The 16,363-nt window shown below is 53.0% G+C and overlaps 1 protein-coding gene across 3 annotated transcripts in view; it reads right to left on the bottom strand.

The window, feature by feature from the left end:
* Positions 1 to 16,363, bottom strand: part of LAMA5 (laminin subunit alpha 5) — a 96,998-nt gene that overhangs the window by 10,827 nt on the left and 69,808 nt on the right. For all 3 annotated transcript variants that reach the window (XM_030007591.2, XM_030007593.2, XM_030007592.2), the window contains exons 26-55: positions 15,604 to 15,757; positions 15,093 to 15,253; positions 14,433 to 14,541; positions 13,816 to 13,913; positions 13,068 to 13,269; positions 12,529 to 12,655; positions 12,196 to 12,335; positions 11,277 to 11,392; positions 10,773 to 10,984; positions 10,335 to 10,539; positions 9,963 to 10,107; positions 9,251 to 9,391; positions 8,699 to 8,860; positions 8,443 to 8,544; positions 8,274 to 8,357; positions 7,781 to 8,011; positions 7,093 to 7,206; positions 6,679 to 6,806; positions 6,375 to 6,455; positions 5,714 to 5,928; positions 5,045 to 5,145; positions 4,382 to 4,562; positions 3,956 to 4,099; positions 3,721 to 3,872; positions 3,534 to 3,644; positions 2,381 to 2,492; positions 1,664 to 1,834; positions 485 to 681; positions 274 to 390; positions 42 to 196 (exon numbers count right to left, since the gene is read on the bottom strand). In XM_030007591.2, coding sequence (XP_029863451.1) covers positions 42 to 196; positions 274 to 390; positions 485 to 681; positions 1,664 to 1,834; positions 2,381 to 2,492; positions 3,534 to 3,644; positions 3,721 to 3,872; positions 3,956 to 4,099; positions 4,382 to 4,562; positions 5,045 to 5,145; positions 5,714 to 5,928; positions 6,375 to 6,455; positions 6,679 to 6,806; positions 7,093 to 7,206; positions 7,781 to 8,011; positions 8,274 to 8,357; positions 8,443 to 8,544; positions 8,699 to 8,860; positions 9,251 to 9,391; positions 9,963 to 10,107; positions 10,335 to 10,539; positions 10,773 to 10,984; positions 11,277 to 11,392; positions 12,196 to 12,335; positions 12,529 to 12,655; positions 13,068 to 13,269; positions 13,816 to 13,913; positions 14,433 to 14,541; positions 15,093 to 15,253; positions 15,604 to 15,757 — 4,368 coding nt within the window. The remainder of the gene's footprint in view (positions 1 to 41; positions 197 to 273; positions 391 to 484; positions 682 to 1,663; positions 1,835 to 2,380; positions 2,493 to 3,533; positions 3,645 to 3,720; positions 3,873 to 3,955; positions 4,100 to 4,381; positions 4,563 to 5,044; positions 5,146 to 5,713; positions 5,929 to 6,374; positions 6,456 to 6,678; positions 6,807 to 7,092; positions 7,207 to 7,780; positions 8,012 to 8,273; positions 8,358 to 8,442; positions 8,545 to 8,698; positions 8,861 to 9,250; positions 9,392 to 9,962; positions 10,108 to 10,334; positions 10,540 to 10,772; positions 10,985 to 11,276; positions 11,393 to 12,195; positions 12,336 to 12,528; positions 12,656 to 13,067; positions 13,270 to 13,815; positions 13,914 to 14,432; positions 14,542 to 15,092; positions 15,254 to 15,603; positions 15,758 to 16,363) is intronic.

The raw sequence follows: 16,363 nt of genomic DNA, 5'->3' as shown, positions 1-16,363 counted from the left end.
GGAGATGGTCTGACTACTGAGTGTCAGGACCCGTTCCTCACCTGGACAGGTTCCTTGCAAGCTCATCCAGGAGCCGGGCATGCTCCTCCGCCTGCTCCACAATAGGGATCTTGCTGCTGGCCGGGGAGAACTTCTTGACCCGCTCAGTCAGGGGCAGCTTTGCCCCATCCAGCAGGGCTGCCAGCTTCTCGTACGCCTGCAAGGACACACATCACTCCTGAGGCCTGCCACCACCTTGCGCTCTGCCCATGCTGAAGCATCTCCATCACTCACCTCCTTTGCAGTCTCCATCTTCTGTAGGAAGTCGGAGACGTGGGCCAGGGAGTCCTTGGCCATCCTCAGGGTCTCCTGCACCAGTGCATGCTGCTTTTGGAGTTCCCGGCTCTTTTGCTAGACACACAGACACAGGGTTAGGCACTGGCAGGGCTGGGGCAGGGTGCCCCTTCACTGCATGCCAGTATGGGACCACCCCGTGAAGCTCTACCTGACTCTCCTCCAGGTTGTTGCGGTTCAGACTGTTCAAATCCTCCGTCTGCCTGGTTTTGTTCACAGCCTCGTTGAGGGCGTCACGGAGATCCATCAGCTGGGAGCTGTGCTGTGCCAGCCGGTCCCGGATGCTGCTCACCAGGTCCTGGTTGGACTGCCAGCGGGCGTGCAGCTCATTCTTCACCCGATGCAGCACTGAGGATGGAGGAGATGAGAACTATTGCTAAGTCATCCTCCTGTGTTAAAGTGCTTTTTCTGTGCTTGGCTGCAGAGAAGCCTGGTTCTGGTCTCACTTGGCAGGTATCAAGGCCAGAAGTGACGGTCTTCCCTCCCTCCCTCTTTCATAGAATCATTTAGGTTGGAAAAGACCTTTAAGATCATCGAGTCCAACTGTCAACCCAACACCACCATGCCCACTAAACCATGTCCTGGATAGCAGAGGATCTCATCCAAGATTGTCTCCAAATCCCCAGTGCTGGTGCGAGGGATCGGATCTCTTTCTGAAAGACACCCAGCCATGCCTGAAAGGCTCCAGATGATGGAGAAACCCCACCTGAGGCCTGTTCCAGTGCTTGATTACTCCTACTGTGAAAAATTACTTATTTCTAGCAAGAGCCCTTTTATAATTCCAGCTTTCAGGTGCTGAATTATGTTTTGCCACTGCCTGTTAATCAGAAGCCCTTGCTTCCCACAGCGCCAAGTTATGCAGTGGGACTCACTCCCCTCACTCCTGCAAAGGATGTTCTCAGGACAGCAGAGCTACCGTGGGTGGTGGGCTGCTGGTTGTTACTCTGAAACCCTTTCCTGGCACAGTGAATATGAAGAAACATGAGGTGACTTATTCACATCCACATGCGATGTGAATACATCACATAATAATGGTAACTCCTGTTTCTAAGTGTGGTAATTTTTGGTCATCAAACAGAACTACCCCGTTAGTACAATCTGCTCTAAAATTTGCCTTAAGGGAAAAGGAACCACAAATGATACCACTTGAGTGTCACAAGGGACTCTGAAACTACCGTAAAACTTGTTGGGGGTGCCTGTCTATAAAGAGCACTCTCCAAATGTGACCATGATGCGTAGCATCCGCATGGGCTCCAAGCCAGGCTATCAGGAATGGCTAGACCCAGCAGGATCTGTGCAGCCCTGTCCCATGCCACTGAGCCGGACTCACACTTCTGAGCCTCCTCATGTTCATGCCTTGCCAGCTCTTCCTGGCTGCCCAGACTCCGCTCCTTCATCTCCCTCAGCATTCTTTCCACCTCAGCCATCTTCTGCCGAAACTCCTCAGTGGAGGTGGTGCTGGTGTTTGCTGCCCCAAACCTGGCCATCTGCCGCACCAAGTCTGCAGAGAAATCCAGATCCCCCGTTAGTATTGACCAACCCAAGTCCTTTGTAATCCCCCGAGATCCTTCCTCTCTTACATCATCCTCAACAAACTGCAGCCAGCTTTCATGCAGTACTCAGGCACCCAAATTGCTCGAGATTGCTCAGAAGTATTGCCCCACATTTGTGTCTCGTTGGCTGTTACAGTAACACATGCTACATCCCAAGCATCTTTTTGTGGCTTTACCTCCTCTCCTAGATCCAGTCACTCCCTGTTTTACTAAATCTCTCCTGAAGCAGTAGTGCAGATTGCCCCAGTTTTATGCATTTGAATAACATTTGTGCAAGTTTAATGTGTTTTTTCTGTTTAGCCAAACGGCTGGGACTCACAATAAGCCTGGTCTACCTGAACAGCCAGAATTCTGCAGGGATCTCCATTTCATTTGTATTTCCCCTTGTCTTCTCCACAGCTCTAAGTGATGCAGTACTCAGTGCTGTTTGAAAGCAAGAGCATGGCCATTCCCAGCAGGAGAAACCCACAAAGCAGAGACCCTTCTTTACCTACCTGCAATGCCTTTCTGAATGCTTTGGATATTTAGCAGGAGCTGCTCCCCCCTCTGGTAGGTCTCTCTTGTGTGCTGCTCAATCCGGTTTGCTTCTCTGTGAGTCATTGTCATCTACAACAAAAAACACTGGCTTAGCTGAAGTATGAGATTATGTTTTATGTGATCTGTCAGCATGAAAGATATTCCCCAGAGGCACATAAGGCTTGGGAATGTGCAGCTTTTGAGGTCTTTGAACTATGTCTCCTCCAACAGCCTGCCCTGTGCTGCTCACCTACAATGCGTTTAGTGATGGTCTTATTTAGTACCTTCAGAGAAGCAAAAGCAATAAATGCAGCTCCAATGCAACAGGCTCTGGATCCTGAAACAGTCCTAAGACCACAGAGGACAGCACTATCCTGCGCTCTTAACACAGGACAAGCCCTAGAGCCTGGAGCCAGGCCCACCTGAGTCCTGACCACGACACAAGAAGAGATGGAGGGCTGCAGTTTGACCGTTCAGAGCGTAGAGGTGTGTAGATGTACGTATACACAGAGGCAGTTTGTCCATGCAGCTGCCTGAGGATGTGCATCATCAAATAGAGACTTTTCCCTCTCCCTTAGATTAGGAGCAGGCGGTTTATAAATCAAATGAGATCAAATCTTGCTCAGTTTTTCAGTTCTCTGAAGACAGAACTGGTGTTTTTTAGACTGTATAGAGATTGCATCTTGCAAAAGGTGTTACTGTACCGAGGCCTCCAAGGACTATTACAATAAAAAGGGTTGACTCATTTGCTGATAGGGCCCAGGCTCTCCCGGCCACAGTGTAGATACATCCAGGATGGACCTGGATGTTTACGTTCCCTTCCTCATACGCTTCTTCTATAAATGACATTTTGTTGAATTTATTTTTACTGGTTGAAGTTGGAGCCGCCTCAAAAGCAGGTAATTCAGAAACAACCGTCAGTATCACAAGACGTTCAACAGCACTCCAAGGCAAGAATGCAGGTAATCTACCTTGAGCATCTAAGTAAGAGACCCCAATCCCCAAGCCTAGTGCTAGCTGGGCAGGAGATCCATCCTGCCTGAACTAGGCTCCTCACAGCCTTCAAAGGCCACATTTTAGGTAAAACGAGGGACTCGTGCTCTGGCAAAGGAAGATGGAGAAATACCCTACTTTGTGCTGCAGCGCATTCAGGTCCTGCGTGAGGTCCACGTTCTCGTCCTCCAGCTCGTCAGCCCTTTGTCTGACCTTATTCATGGCTCTCTGGTACTCACGGAGCTGGTTCTGGAAAAAACAGAGATGAAATCAGGCCAACAGGCCAGGAAACGTGGGCGAAAGTGACGTTAAGCCTTCCACGTACAGCGACAGTTGCCATAGTGCTGTTGAGACTGTGGAGGCGAGCCCAGGCGATGGAGCTGGCGTTGAGGTTGACCAGCTGGCTGCGAATGGAGGGGAAGGACATCTCGATGTTCTGCAGATCCTCCAGCAGAAGCAGGACACAGCTATCGCACACTGCCAGGGTAATGGAGCGGTCAGCACAGGGGCCTTTCCCGTGGTTTCCCTTACCTCTTTCCCCAGGACTGCAGGATACAGACCTTCACACCTCATGCTGTCTGGGCCGTTTGCCACGGGGATCTCATACTCGTGCATGCAGACGTCACACTGCTTCCCCGTCAGTCCGTTGGAGCAAGTGCACTCCCCAGTGCGCGGGTCGCAGGAGCCCCCTCTGCACTCGCACTCTGCCAAGGTTAAGAACAGGGAACCGCCCGTGGCATCGTTTTGTGCTGTCACCACCCCAGACAGAGGGGAAGGAGTGGGTTTTATTCCAGCTGTGCAATTGCATCTCTGCTTATCTACATGCCGCTGCTGGGGGTTTCCCTGTGCAACCTAGCAACACGCGCAGGACCCCAGATAGCAGTCAGTTGTTTTCCACCTTTAACAATTCGACAAGCACACACGCCACCAATGCCTTGTCCCACTCCTCCACATGCAGGACCCAACCCCCAGGAAGCAGGACTCACTTGTACAGCCGCTCTCGCTGAAGCCCCAGTAGCCCGGGGCACACTGCTGGCAGCGTGAGCCGCTGACGCCGGGCAGGCAGCTACACTGGCCAGTCTGTGCGTGGCAGCTGCTCCCCACAGCGCCGACATCGCAGTCACACCTCCGGCAGCCAGAGCATCCCTCAAAGCCATAGTATCCCTCCTAGGGAAAAGCAGGACAGTGGGTGCCCTGCTCAGCAAGAGGGCATGCGTGCCTCCCTCCTGGGGCAGGCTGAGGTGACATTGGACCCCAGCTTGCTTTCTAGGAGTGTTTTCACCACCACAAAACTCGTATCAACATGGCAAAGATGTGGAGCTGCAGCAAGAACCCAGACACACCACAGCACTGCCCTGCAAACCTGCCCTTGCCCTGCAACGCCCACGCTGGACGCATACAGGAAAATGGGGTTTATTGCAATTTCCCAAAGGGTACCCACATTATTGCCCAGGCTGCAGCTGAATGCTGCTGCCGCCTCCATTGCTTGCTGCCAGATCGTTAATAGACTTTTGCCACGTATAGACAGGTCATGCAAATCCAGCCTTAACCACCTGGCTGCCAGTACTGCTCTGCTCATAGGCCTGGGGATGACACACTGGTGCTGTGCCAAGGACAAGGCACCATCCCAGTACACAGGTGGCCCTTACCTCGCAGCGGTCGCAGTGCTGGCCTGTCACTCCAGTCTTGCAGAAGCACTGCCCAGTTTGTGGATGGCATGAGTCAGTCCCGCAAGGTGAACAGTTGCACTCTGCCAGGGAAAAATACACCCAGTTATACACTGAAGAGCCTGCTCAGTCACTCACAAACCTTATTGCCAACATGAAATCCCATTTCCCCCTTATCTATCACAGTCAGAGCGAAGACAGAGCCTCTCCCCTCTTGGATTTGCTCCTCCCAACAACTTACTCCCACGATAACCTGCCCAGGGCAGACGCCCTTTTGTGAGCTGCAATTTGGCTCCTGCTCCTCAGAGGGAGATGAGCAGTGCTGGGAGTGGGCTGTGCAAACCCACACTCCCGAGGGATTGCCAGCACCGCTGCAGTGGTAGCTGCTCAGGGCAAGACCGTTCCAGCTTGGGTGTGGTTTGGCAGCTAGCATTCGGGGGTGGATTGGAGGTTATGGAGTTGTGATGCTGGAGGGAAGGTTTTTGGAGTTGGTTTTTTTCTTATTGTCATGTTTAGAGGATGCCTGCAAGGTGTGCAATCAAGCTTGTGACTCACTGGGGCAACTCACAGCCCGGCTAAGGTGCTAAACACATCCACAGTCAGTCTATCCATCTTCCCCCCACCCCAGCGCTTGCTGCCTGCCCCACTCACGTGTGCAGTTCTTGGCTGCCACCGCGTCCCCGTAGTAGCCGGAGGCGCAGACCTCGCACCGCGCGCCAGCCGTGTGGTGCATGCACCCCGTGCAGGCGCCCGTCAGGGAGTCGCAGCTGCTGAACAGCATGTTGGGATCCGTGTTCCCGCTGCAGTCGCAGGGCTGGCACGAGCTGCCTATCACCAAGGGATTGCCGTAGTATCCTGGGGCACATCTGGAAAAATACGACAAGTTAAAACACAGTCAGGGCATCGGGGGGATCCCTGCAGCGCATGCCTGCACCATGCTTGAGTTGTGCAATTATAACAGCGCAAGCATCCAACACTTGTAACTGCTGCAACCCTCAGGGATCTCAAAGCACTTTGTGTTTTGCCTCATGATACCTCAGAAAGGTGCCTTTATCATGCACTGCAAGTTAAGGCAAAGCATAGCTAAGGAATACACCCATGGTAACACAATATATCAGCAGCAGAGACAGCAATAGGGCATTTGCAGGCTGAAAAGAACTGAAAGAAATCCTGCCAGAGCTAAGCACGCTGGGAGCAGAGCCAACCATTTCCTCTGCAATCTTTACTAGGACAACTTCTTTCCTGCCACAGCAGTGGCTGCAGGGGACTAGTGTGTCTGAGGCCCCTGAAACATGGGTACCATGATCCTTACCGCTCACAGTTAGGTCCAGCATAGCCGGGCTTGCAGAGGCACTGTGTGTTGGAGCCCTTATGGACACAACCAATGGCAAAACTGAAACGATAAGGGGTAAAAAGGAAGGTGCAGTTAGCCCTGATGTGGTGCCAGGGGAGCTGATCATTTGGTGTGGGCTGCTGGGGCCTTGGGTAAGAGGCCATGGCCAAGGCTGGCATTGGGACACCCACCGGTGCCAAGCCAGCACCCCGATGTGGCACAGCATGGCTCCCAGTGGTTAAGCAGTGAGGCCAACTAGGCAATCCCATCCAAGGGTCCTTACTTGTTGGAGGCAACTGAAAGAGGGCACGGACATCCAACACACTGCAGGCGTTCTTCGGCAGACTGGCTGCCCACGTAGCCATCCTTGCATCGCTCACAGTGGTCTCCCTCTGTGTTGTGCTGGCAGTTCTGCAAGGAAAAGGCAGGCTGCAGGCTCAGCACTGACAGCAAGAAATGGTGTGTTGCACAAACAATTCCTCACCGGATCTCTGGATGCTTCAATCCTTCCTCTTTCCCAAATATGTCTTTCACCCTAAGCTGACCCCGAGCGGGACCACCCCTGAAATGCCACATACAGCTAATGCTCCAATTCAGGCACGGTCCTGCCAGCTCAGTTAGTATGTGAAGAGCTTTTTAATTGCACGCTACAGACCTTACAACTCCAAAATATCGCGCTGTTTTACTGTTTACTTACGAGGCATATCCCAGAGCCTGGCAGGCACTGATCTGAGTGGCCGTTGCAATGACATGGGATGCATTTTCCCAGAAAGAGCCCCTTGGTGTCCCTGTAGTAACCTGGAGCACATTCCTGAGGAGACAGAAAAAGATGGGGATCTGAAAAACAGCCCGATACGTTCAGGCAAAGAGACTAATTTAGTTTCCATGACAGAATTCCCACAGGGTTGTACTGATGCAGAAGAGATTAAAAGCAAAAATGAAGATTTTTCAGTGCAGTTTCCTCCTGCTCCTCGTCAATAGGAGATAACTGGCCAGACAGAAGGACCTGTTCTTCCAAGGTACCACATGCACTTAACTTTAGTCTGCAACACCTGAATGACTTCCCCATCATGCCTCTTCCAAGAAGGCAGATGCAGCTAATGCACCTCTCCCAGGTGCACTGTGTTGTGGAGGGGAGCTGGGAGCAGGGTGGTGTGGGGGAGCCTGGGAGATGTTGTTCCTTGCCCCAGCGCAACCTAAACTGTAATTTCAACTGAAGCCCTCAGGGGTCGGCTTGGAAGCTGGTACTCTGGCACCACTGCTTTGCACAAACATCCAAACCCCACGGCTGCCACCCGCACTGAGCACAAGAGGTGGCCGAGGTCCCAAACGGCGGCTGTTTGACCTCCCTCTGCCTGAAGCAGCACGTCCCCTTTCACCCCTACCTGGCAGGAGTCCCCCTGATAGTTAGCTGGGCAGAAGCACAGCTCCACGTTGCTGGCACGGATGCCCGTGGCTGTATCTGTGGCCATCTCCAGGACCACGCGGCGCAGGGACACGGATGAAGAGATCTGGGAGAAGAGCGCCCGGATCTGCAGCTGTTCCAGGTTTGCCAGCACCATCATGAGCTCCTCTCTAGACACAGGGTTGTGTGTCTCTGTGTGCCTGAAGTTACCCTAGGGGGAGAAGACCTGACATTACTGGCAGGAAGCACAGGCACCTGAAAATCCAGCCCAGCCTTCATTTCCCTGTGGCTGGGATGTCTCCTCTTTGCACAGGTAAAAAAGCCCCTGTATCTTCACAGCCAGTTCTGCTGCAATAGGCAGCCCCTAAAATACTGGCCTCAAAGCAACTGTCCCTTCTGTCTACACGCTAGACTTGTCCTCTCAGTAGCATCTGAGCACTTAACTTGGTATACTCTTGTGTGTGCAAACTCACCTCCATCAGCTGCAGCTGGCCTTCATGTACCTCCCCTGGGGAAGGGTAGGTGCTTTCCAGAAACATGATGCTCATCTGATTGCCCTGGGAAAAGCAAGGAAGGCGTCAGTCACCACCTCATCCTGCTCATGCATTAGCAGGGGGCACCAGGGAATTCCTCGGACTGCACCTTCAGGATCACGTCTGGACGGGACTCCATGGGAATGAACACGTCACCCCTCCGTGGGTCGGAGTGAAGCTCATAGCGCAGGTGTCCACCGTATGAGGAAACCTAAGGGAGAGCCAAATTGCATGTGTTGCTGCGAGCCCACACCACTGAGCTGGGTCAGAGCTGTCCATGTTTAACCAAAGCACGAGCAGTTCCTGCAAGTCAGTGGGGTCAGGGATGTGCATGACTGCTGGTCCAGCTGCCACTGTGCTCTTACCTGGTCCCCGAGGTAGGAGCTGGGTGCAACCCAGTAGAGCTCCTGGTAGGCATCTGGGAGGTTCTTGAGATCAGCGCGGAGGACCTGCTCCCGCAGGCTCAGAGTTGTCGGCACCTCCTGGCGGTCAGTGCTCAGCAAGAGCCACCCATTCATGTCGATGAACTGTGGGGGAAGAGCAACCGTAGATCTTCTGGTGGAGCTACAGAATGTATTTGGGTGCTGATGCTTCAGAAGAGCAAGTCCCAGAGCAGCAGGAGGGATGATAATGGGCTCACAACCTCACATGCATCCTGACGAAGCCACTGGAAAGCTGAGCACTACCCCTGCCTCCTGCCTGCCACAGTCCCCCCACGCCATGACTGAGACCCCAGAGACCAGGAAAAGGGACTGGAAGTGGGAGACCGGCACAGGGAGACAAAGCTAACCCTTCTTCACAGTGTATCTTCCAGAGGGTTAGGATTAATGCAGGACAGAGACCCGAGGGCAGTAGGGAGCCAGGTGGATGGGAACACAATTGCATTGCAGGCTCTGGTGGTCCCCAGCCCCTCTCACCTCAGCTCGGTGCTTCTCAGCACTGCGGCAGCGATTGGTCGCACCAAAGCAGAAACACTTGGTGCAGCCCTTGGGGTTGCTGGCATCCAAAGAAAACGTCCCCAGGCGGCACTGGTCACACCTCGGGCCCTCCACATTTTCCTGGAAGACAAGCAATGCTCAACAGCGTCAGCAGCTCCTCACTAGACCTTAGTAGAGGACAGAGATGGCCATATGAGTGATCAAAGCACAATGATGCGACGCTGAAAGATGATTAAGCAGTCCCTGAACAGGTTTGCTTGCACACCACCCATCAAACATTAAATTCACCTGGAGAAAGCACTTGCAAACCCTGCAAAGGGGCCGGAGTAGGTAACTCAGCAGCAGTTTAGGTCACTGCTGTCACACAGAAGCAGGAGGGCTGACAGCTTTACCTGCAATGGGCTCAGACACGGAGCTGGACTTAGACTGTCTGTCTCTGCAGTGACAGCCCAAAGTAGGCCTTCATGGCCAGGAAAGATGGGGAGAAGGAGTCTTCCAGGGCGCTCCGAACCCACCAACACATGGGGCGAGCTGGTTGCAGCTCAGCACACAGGCATTCTCCTTCTCAAGCCATGCTCCCTCCCAGCACGCCAGACACCCACAGCTCCCCTAGGCTGAACCAGCTGTATTGCCAGAGCAGGAGAGTTGAGCTGAACAGAAACACATCGCGTGAAGGCATCGAAGGACTGACCTTGCAGTGACACTGCCCTGTGACCGGGTCGCACACGCTTGCTTCGGTGCCAGCCCGGTGGCAGTCACACCGCTGGCAGTTGGGGTAGTGGTAGAAGCCAGGGGCACAGAGGTCACACTGTCGCCCTATGATATTGGGCTTGCACCTGGATGGGATGCAAGAGCGGCAGCATTAGAAACCTCTGCCTCGTGCTGCTGTGCGGGGAGAAGCCAGGCTTTCAGAGCTTCACCCACACTGGCAGGGACACAGTGCTGACGAGGATTTCCCCATCCTGCACGTTTCCTCCCTGTAACCTGCCGACAAGTCCCATCGCTCCAGCAGGGACTGGGGATGCTGCCAGACGTGCCCTGCACTGGGACAGGGCTCCCTCACCTGCACTGCCCGCTGTCCACGTCGCAGCCCGGCTCCGTCAGCTCCTGCACGCCAGGCCGAGAGCAATTGCAGTCCTCGCAGCCGATGAGGGGGTGGCAGCCAAAGGTCTGGGGCTCACAGATGACGCACTCTGGCTTCAGGGTGTGCGGAGGGCAGATGCACTGCCCTGTCACCTCGTCGCAGAGACGTGTCCCGCAGTCGCATGCTGGAAGGCGCAGAAAAGGGGCTGTGTTTGGGGGAGCAAGACCCAGGCAGCCCAAGGAGAGCATGAGGCAATGGATGCAGAGCTCAACTGCTCTGCGGGCAGCTGGGCTGTTTTCATGCAAGTGGAGCCATTACAGGGCTGGAAAATGCAGCCATTTCCCAAACCAGCCTCAGCCCTGTAAGAGGCAAAACAGCAAGTGCTGGGAAAGCAGAGCGGGAGATGGGACAACTCACGCCTGCAGTTGGGGAAGCCCCAGTAGCCGGTGGCACAGCGGGAGCACTCTCGTCCGATGACATTAGACTTGCAGGGACATTGCCCACCGAAGGGCTCGCACTGGCTGCCCCGTGCCCCTGCCTCATGGCACCGGCAGGGCTGTGCCCCGTTGTTGTAGAAGAGGGAGAGCGAGATGGCAGAGTCGCGGCAGAACCTCGACGATGTGCTGGGGCTGCAGGGGAAGGCAGGAGAAATCACTGTGCTGCACACCCCCCCGCAGCCTCCCCACCACCCCCAGATCCAGCAGGACATCCTGCAGCAACGGGTACTGAATTAGTGGTAGGGACAGCCCTGTGACACTGAGATCCCCCGAATACCCACAGGTTTGGTCATTAGATAAGGAAAGCCTTAACCAGATGCCTCCCCTGCCACACACAAGGCCCAAGAAGGGAAGGGGTTTTTGCTCCCTGAGGAGTGTGCAGCCCATGGACAGCAGAGCAGCCACCCAAAGCCAAGGGTCTCACTTGATGTAGAAGCTGTTGATGCCACAACTGCTGATGAAATCGTAGGACTTGTCCAGGGGTTCCTCCTGCAGGTACTGAGAGCTGTAGCTGTCCTCAGGCACCACAAGGATGTAATCCTGCAAAGCGAGGACAAGATGGGTGAGCCAGGCTCCTTAGCTGAGCCAGACAGATGCAGTCCAAAATGAGCTCACTCAAAAGTCCAAATGCACCAACTTCTCATCAGCTCATCCCTTGCTGGGACAGAACATAACACACAAAGTGCCCAAGTACTTGGAAGACCAGGGATCACCTCTCTATTGGGGTCTTTCCATCAGGGTCCATTTACTCTAATACTCCATGTGAGAAGTGGCCCAAATTCACTGGAGTAAAAAAAAGCAGGATACCCCAAAAGGGCAGCACTGGCTGTGCTTCAGCACAGAGGCAGACAGTCACTGTCATCTCAGACTCCTAGACAGGAAGGCACTTGGGTTCCAATTCCATCTTTCAGCCATTTATCCAAACTTTGGTCAATCTTCTAGTCCTGTTCCCTGAAGATAATGTCTACCTGCTCCCATGATGAGGCCTGCCTGAACAAACAATGCTATGCAAGTGCAAAATATTGCTGGGGCAGGAATAAGGCTTATTCTGGATTTTCACAAGCTACGTACGCAAAACAACAGCTTCAGCTTCTGCCTTGTTTTGGTATCAAAACCACACAGTGAAGAATAACTGTCATATAGAGATCCTGACTCTGAGAATTCTGCCCTCAATTCTACAGCACTAAGGTCGGAGATTGCAACTTTCTAGGGCAATTCAGAAACTGAGTGACGGTGGGAAACATTCCTGTGGTCACGCAGTGACAAAAATCCCTAAGGACAAACTCTAGCCCTGCTGGAGCCTGGTCCAGCATGCCCTGGGAGCTTCCCAGAGAGAGGCTCACCAGCCACAGCTGCTTGCCCTCTGGCACTCGAACAACCACAGTCAGATCATTATCGGTAACATCCAGGATAATCTGGTCCTCAGAAACTACCAGGCTCCGGCAGCCGTAGCCATGTGGGCAGAAAGTAGCATTGGTCTGACCTGAAAAGACAACAAATTTATTGGTCCCACATTTCCCCTGTAGTCCCCATCACACCCTTCCAGTTTGGAAGAGATGAGTCAGTCTTGCTTCATCTTTGCACTCCTCAGAGAACCCACAGTTATCCTCTGGCATGAAGAACTTTCCAGGGCTTCTGCCTACCAGCAGCTTCCCCCAGGTCCCCGCTCTTCTCACCTTGCCAGATACGCCCACCGTTGATTAACACTTCCACGGGGAAGGTGGGATGGTTGGGCTGGTAATAGTGTAGGATGAAAGCATAGCGTCCCAAGGTCTGGATCCGGCTGTTAAACACAACAGCAGCCTGGCCCGAAACAGGAGAACAGAGAGACAAAACCCCACATCTTACAGCTGCACTCACAGCTGGAATATTTTTTATTAATGCACAAATTTGTGCTCTTCTTGCACAGCTGTCAGCTCTTAAGACTTTTGCTGAATCAATCCCCCTCCTCTTCACACTCCCCCCTCTAATCGTGCCACCTGTAAGGCTTTTCCTGGGAGCCCAGAGAACCAAGCAGGATGGAGCTAAGACAGGAGAGTCCACAGGAATTACAGGTTGAGAGACAAGTTTAAAGTCCCGATTAAATTCTGAAAATGCTAATTGCTAAATTGCTAATTGCTAAAGCTACTGAATAGAGAAGGAAAACTCCTCTGTGCCCCAAGTGTCTGGTGTCACAGCACCAGCAAACCACCCCAATCCATACCCATGCCGCTACCTGCGGTGGTTGCAGGAGGATGAGCTCTGTGGTGGGGTCCACCGCCGTGGGAGGCCGAGGTGCAGGCTCCACTGGGACACCGGCTGGAGCCACGTGGACTGCCTGAGCCAGGGGGACATCAGGAGCGATGGGCAGAGCCTGGCCCCCCTCCAAAATGATCGACTGAGAAAGCTTCAGGAACCTTGAGGGAACACAGGAGCTGCTGCAAAACAAGGAGAAAATGGGATGTAAAGATTTCTGACAAGGAAAGAGAGAGGCTATGGGGGTCGTGGTGGCAGGAGCACGCCCTGTAACACCTAGCAGATTATGAAGCATGCCTGCCGAGGGAGAGCTTTCTACCAGCACCCCTGGGGCTCTGGGACACAGGCTCAGTGTGATGAACAGGAACCTTGCACAGGCTAATTCCTGTGCAAATACTGATTCAAAGCAGCGTCAAGAATTCAGATACAGCGAGCGTCTCTTGCTGTATGCGACCAAGGCACAGGAAAGGCTATTCAGGATGACACTTGAGTGTCTGCCACAGGAGGCAGTATGGTGTTCAGAGAAAGGACCAGCAGCCTGACTCCCAGTCCTTACTCCATTGCCACCTGCTCCGTGGACACGGGCAAGGCGCTTCACCTCAGCCAGAGCTTTCTTTCTACTGTGTCAAGAACTGAAAAGGCTCCAAACCTGAGGGAAGTAGGGGAAGCAATTGCTTTTGGAAACAGCCACATTCATAGTTAAACCCTGAGGGACCTGAGACTCTTACCTGTTGGATGAGAATGTGCCATGAACACTGATGCAATGAACCTTCGGCTCGATGAACTCCATGGTGAACTGTGCAGCGGGTATGAGGTACACTTTGTGCTGCCGCACGTGAAAGAGAGAGACGCCCAGTTACATGACAGCCTCTGCCACTGGGAGCCTACAGCAGTTTTTGCGCCCGCCACTGATCAGGCTGACCACACTAAGCACCTCTGATACAGACACTTCAGCTAACGCATGGCAGGTCACACGTCTGTTTACTGCCCCTTCTTCCTTAGCACAAGCCCTAAGGCATTTAGGAGCTCCAAATATTTAAGGGACTCTTCTATCCTTGGCTAAGCAATTGTAAATTTCTTCCAGGTAAAATAGGAAGTGGCACTGCTACACTGCTGCAGAGCTCCCTCTGCCCAGAGCAGCTTCTTCTCCCCATCTTCTCCCAAATCCCAGTCCCATGATCTACTTCAAAACACAGCACTGACCGGTCTCCACCTTGGACTGCTCGTGACATAGACTAAGATCTAGTATCCAGTCCAAACAGGACTAGAAAACCCTGCTACAATGCCGCTCCTGCCTCTCCTCCTTGCAACCCGTCAACAGAACTGCCGTCACAAGGAGGCTTACCAGGAAGAAGTCAGCCAGATCAGAGGTGAACCGAATGGTGGCCTCAGAGGTAAGTTCAAAAGTTGCCATGCGGCTCTGGGAATCTACAGCAATCCCTCGACAAAGGAAACTGTAAGAGAAACACAGATTTTGAAGCCAGCCTTGAGCTGGGTCATGACCTATTTCTTGTCTTGCCAGCTGTATGTCCTGAAGGTATTTATACAAAGTCCCTGGAAATTTTTTGATGCCTTTTCTGGCAAGTCATAAGAGTGAATTTTCCCAAGGACACCCCATACATTTGTTTCCTGTTGCAAAGGTTGCAGTCTGAAGTCAGACACTTCCACAGTAAGGGACAAGGTTTGACCTGCACCAACAGCTCCAATAAACCTGCCTGTAGGCCATTCCCTAAATCAAGGACCTCTACCAATGTATCCAGCTGTAAACAGACGCAACAGATTATCTCCTGGCAGAGGCATTAGAGGACTATGTTGCCACAGGTACATATCTCCCAGAGATGGCCTGTCACTAAAATCCATGTCCAGATAGAATGAGTTTGGACATACACAGCTTAGATGTACAACACTGAGGCATTGCTTTGTTCATGTGATAAAGCAGAAAAAAATCAACCGGGGGGAAGCCTGTCCTTGCCTGTCCCTTTCCCTGTCTCAGAGATGACCATACCTGTAGACACACGGGTAGAAGATGAATGTGCCCTGCTGCATGGCTAAGTGTGGCGAGCTCACAGCAATGCCCACCGTCTGCAAAGCATTGGTGTTGGCGTACTCCACCACCAGCACGTATTTCCCGGGCTGGGCAATAGGCAGGGACAGCTGGACTTCCACCTGGAGGGCAGAGAGATGGCTGAGTGAGGGTCTCCTGTCCCACTCCCCATAGCGAGCGTGTGCAGGATGCCTGTGCTACAAACCAGCCTCCTCTGCAGCTCAGGGGACAACGGGACAACTCTTACCATGTTCTTGCAAGCCCTTTGCATGCGAGACACTGCTTTTGGGTGCCTTGAACAACAGGGCACGCAAGCACACAGCTGCAAGACCGATGGGGCAACAGTGGGGTGCACATGGGTGCAAAGCCTTTCTGGTAACCTGCCCGGTTGTATCTAAAGCACCAGATGGTGGGAGCAGAGGGACGAGTGCCGCAGTGCCCATGCAAGGGATGAAACAGAAGTGCCACTCACATCACTGCCGCTGCATGTTGCCATCCGGGGATGGGAGGGGGTGAGCTGTTCTGTGGGACACACTCTGGGTAACCGGTTGTCCAGCCTGCACACCGCATCCACACCCGATGCAGCAGGGAAGCCGTCTACAGACAGGTACTTATACAAGAGGCAGCTAAAAACATTAAGAAAAAAATTGCAAGGTATGACTGTTACATCACGATTGTTAAGAGTCAAGAGCACCCATGCAGCCTGATATCAGCAAGATTTGCAAAAGGCTTTAGTCCAACATGAAGGCTCCACTGCCCAAAGGAACATCTCTAGTTAGCGTGGAGCAAGAGATTCTGTATTATAGGACCCACAATGGCAGTAAAACCAAAAAGCTTCTCTCCTTGCAATGTGCTTTATCCCGGGGACCATTGCTATAGTGGAAGGGACAACTGGTGTCCAGAGCCCAACCAGCCTTCCTGCCAAGATGGACAGAGGTTCTGGGCAGAGCAAGCAGATGCACTGAGATGCTCTACACACTACCATGCTCTGCCCATTCACTTTAAATAGTCCAGCAAGACCTAACTCATTGTAGCTGTTTTCCAGGACTGTTGACTAACATACAACCCAGCACTGGGACCCCAGCCTAGCAGAGGAGAGGGCTATGGTCTTACTGGATGAGTTGGCCCTCCAGGTCCATGAACACACAGACTGTGACATGGATGAGATCTATGCGTTGGCTTTCTGGGACAGCACAGGTTCAGTGGGCTTTATCAATCACGGCAAAGTCCTC

This window comes from Aquila chrysaetos, chromosome 3 (genome assembly GCF_900496995.4).
Source record: "Aquila chrysaetos chrysaetos chromosome 3, bAquChr1.4, whole genome shotgun sequence".
Taxonomy (NCBI): Eukaryota; Metazoa; Chordata; class Aves; order Accipitriformes; family Accipitridae; genus Aquila; species Aquila chrysaetos.
This window is presented reverse-complemented; position numbering and strand designations above follow the sequence as displayed.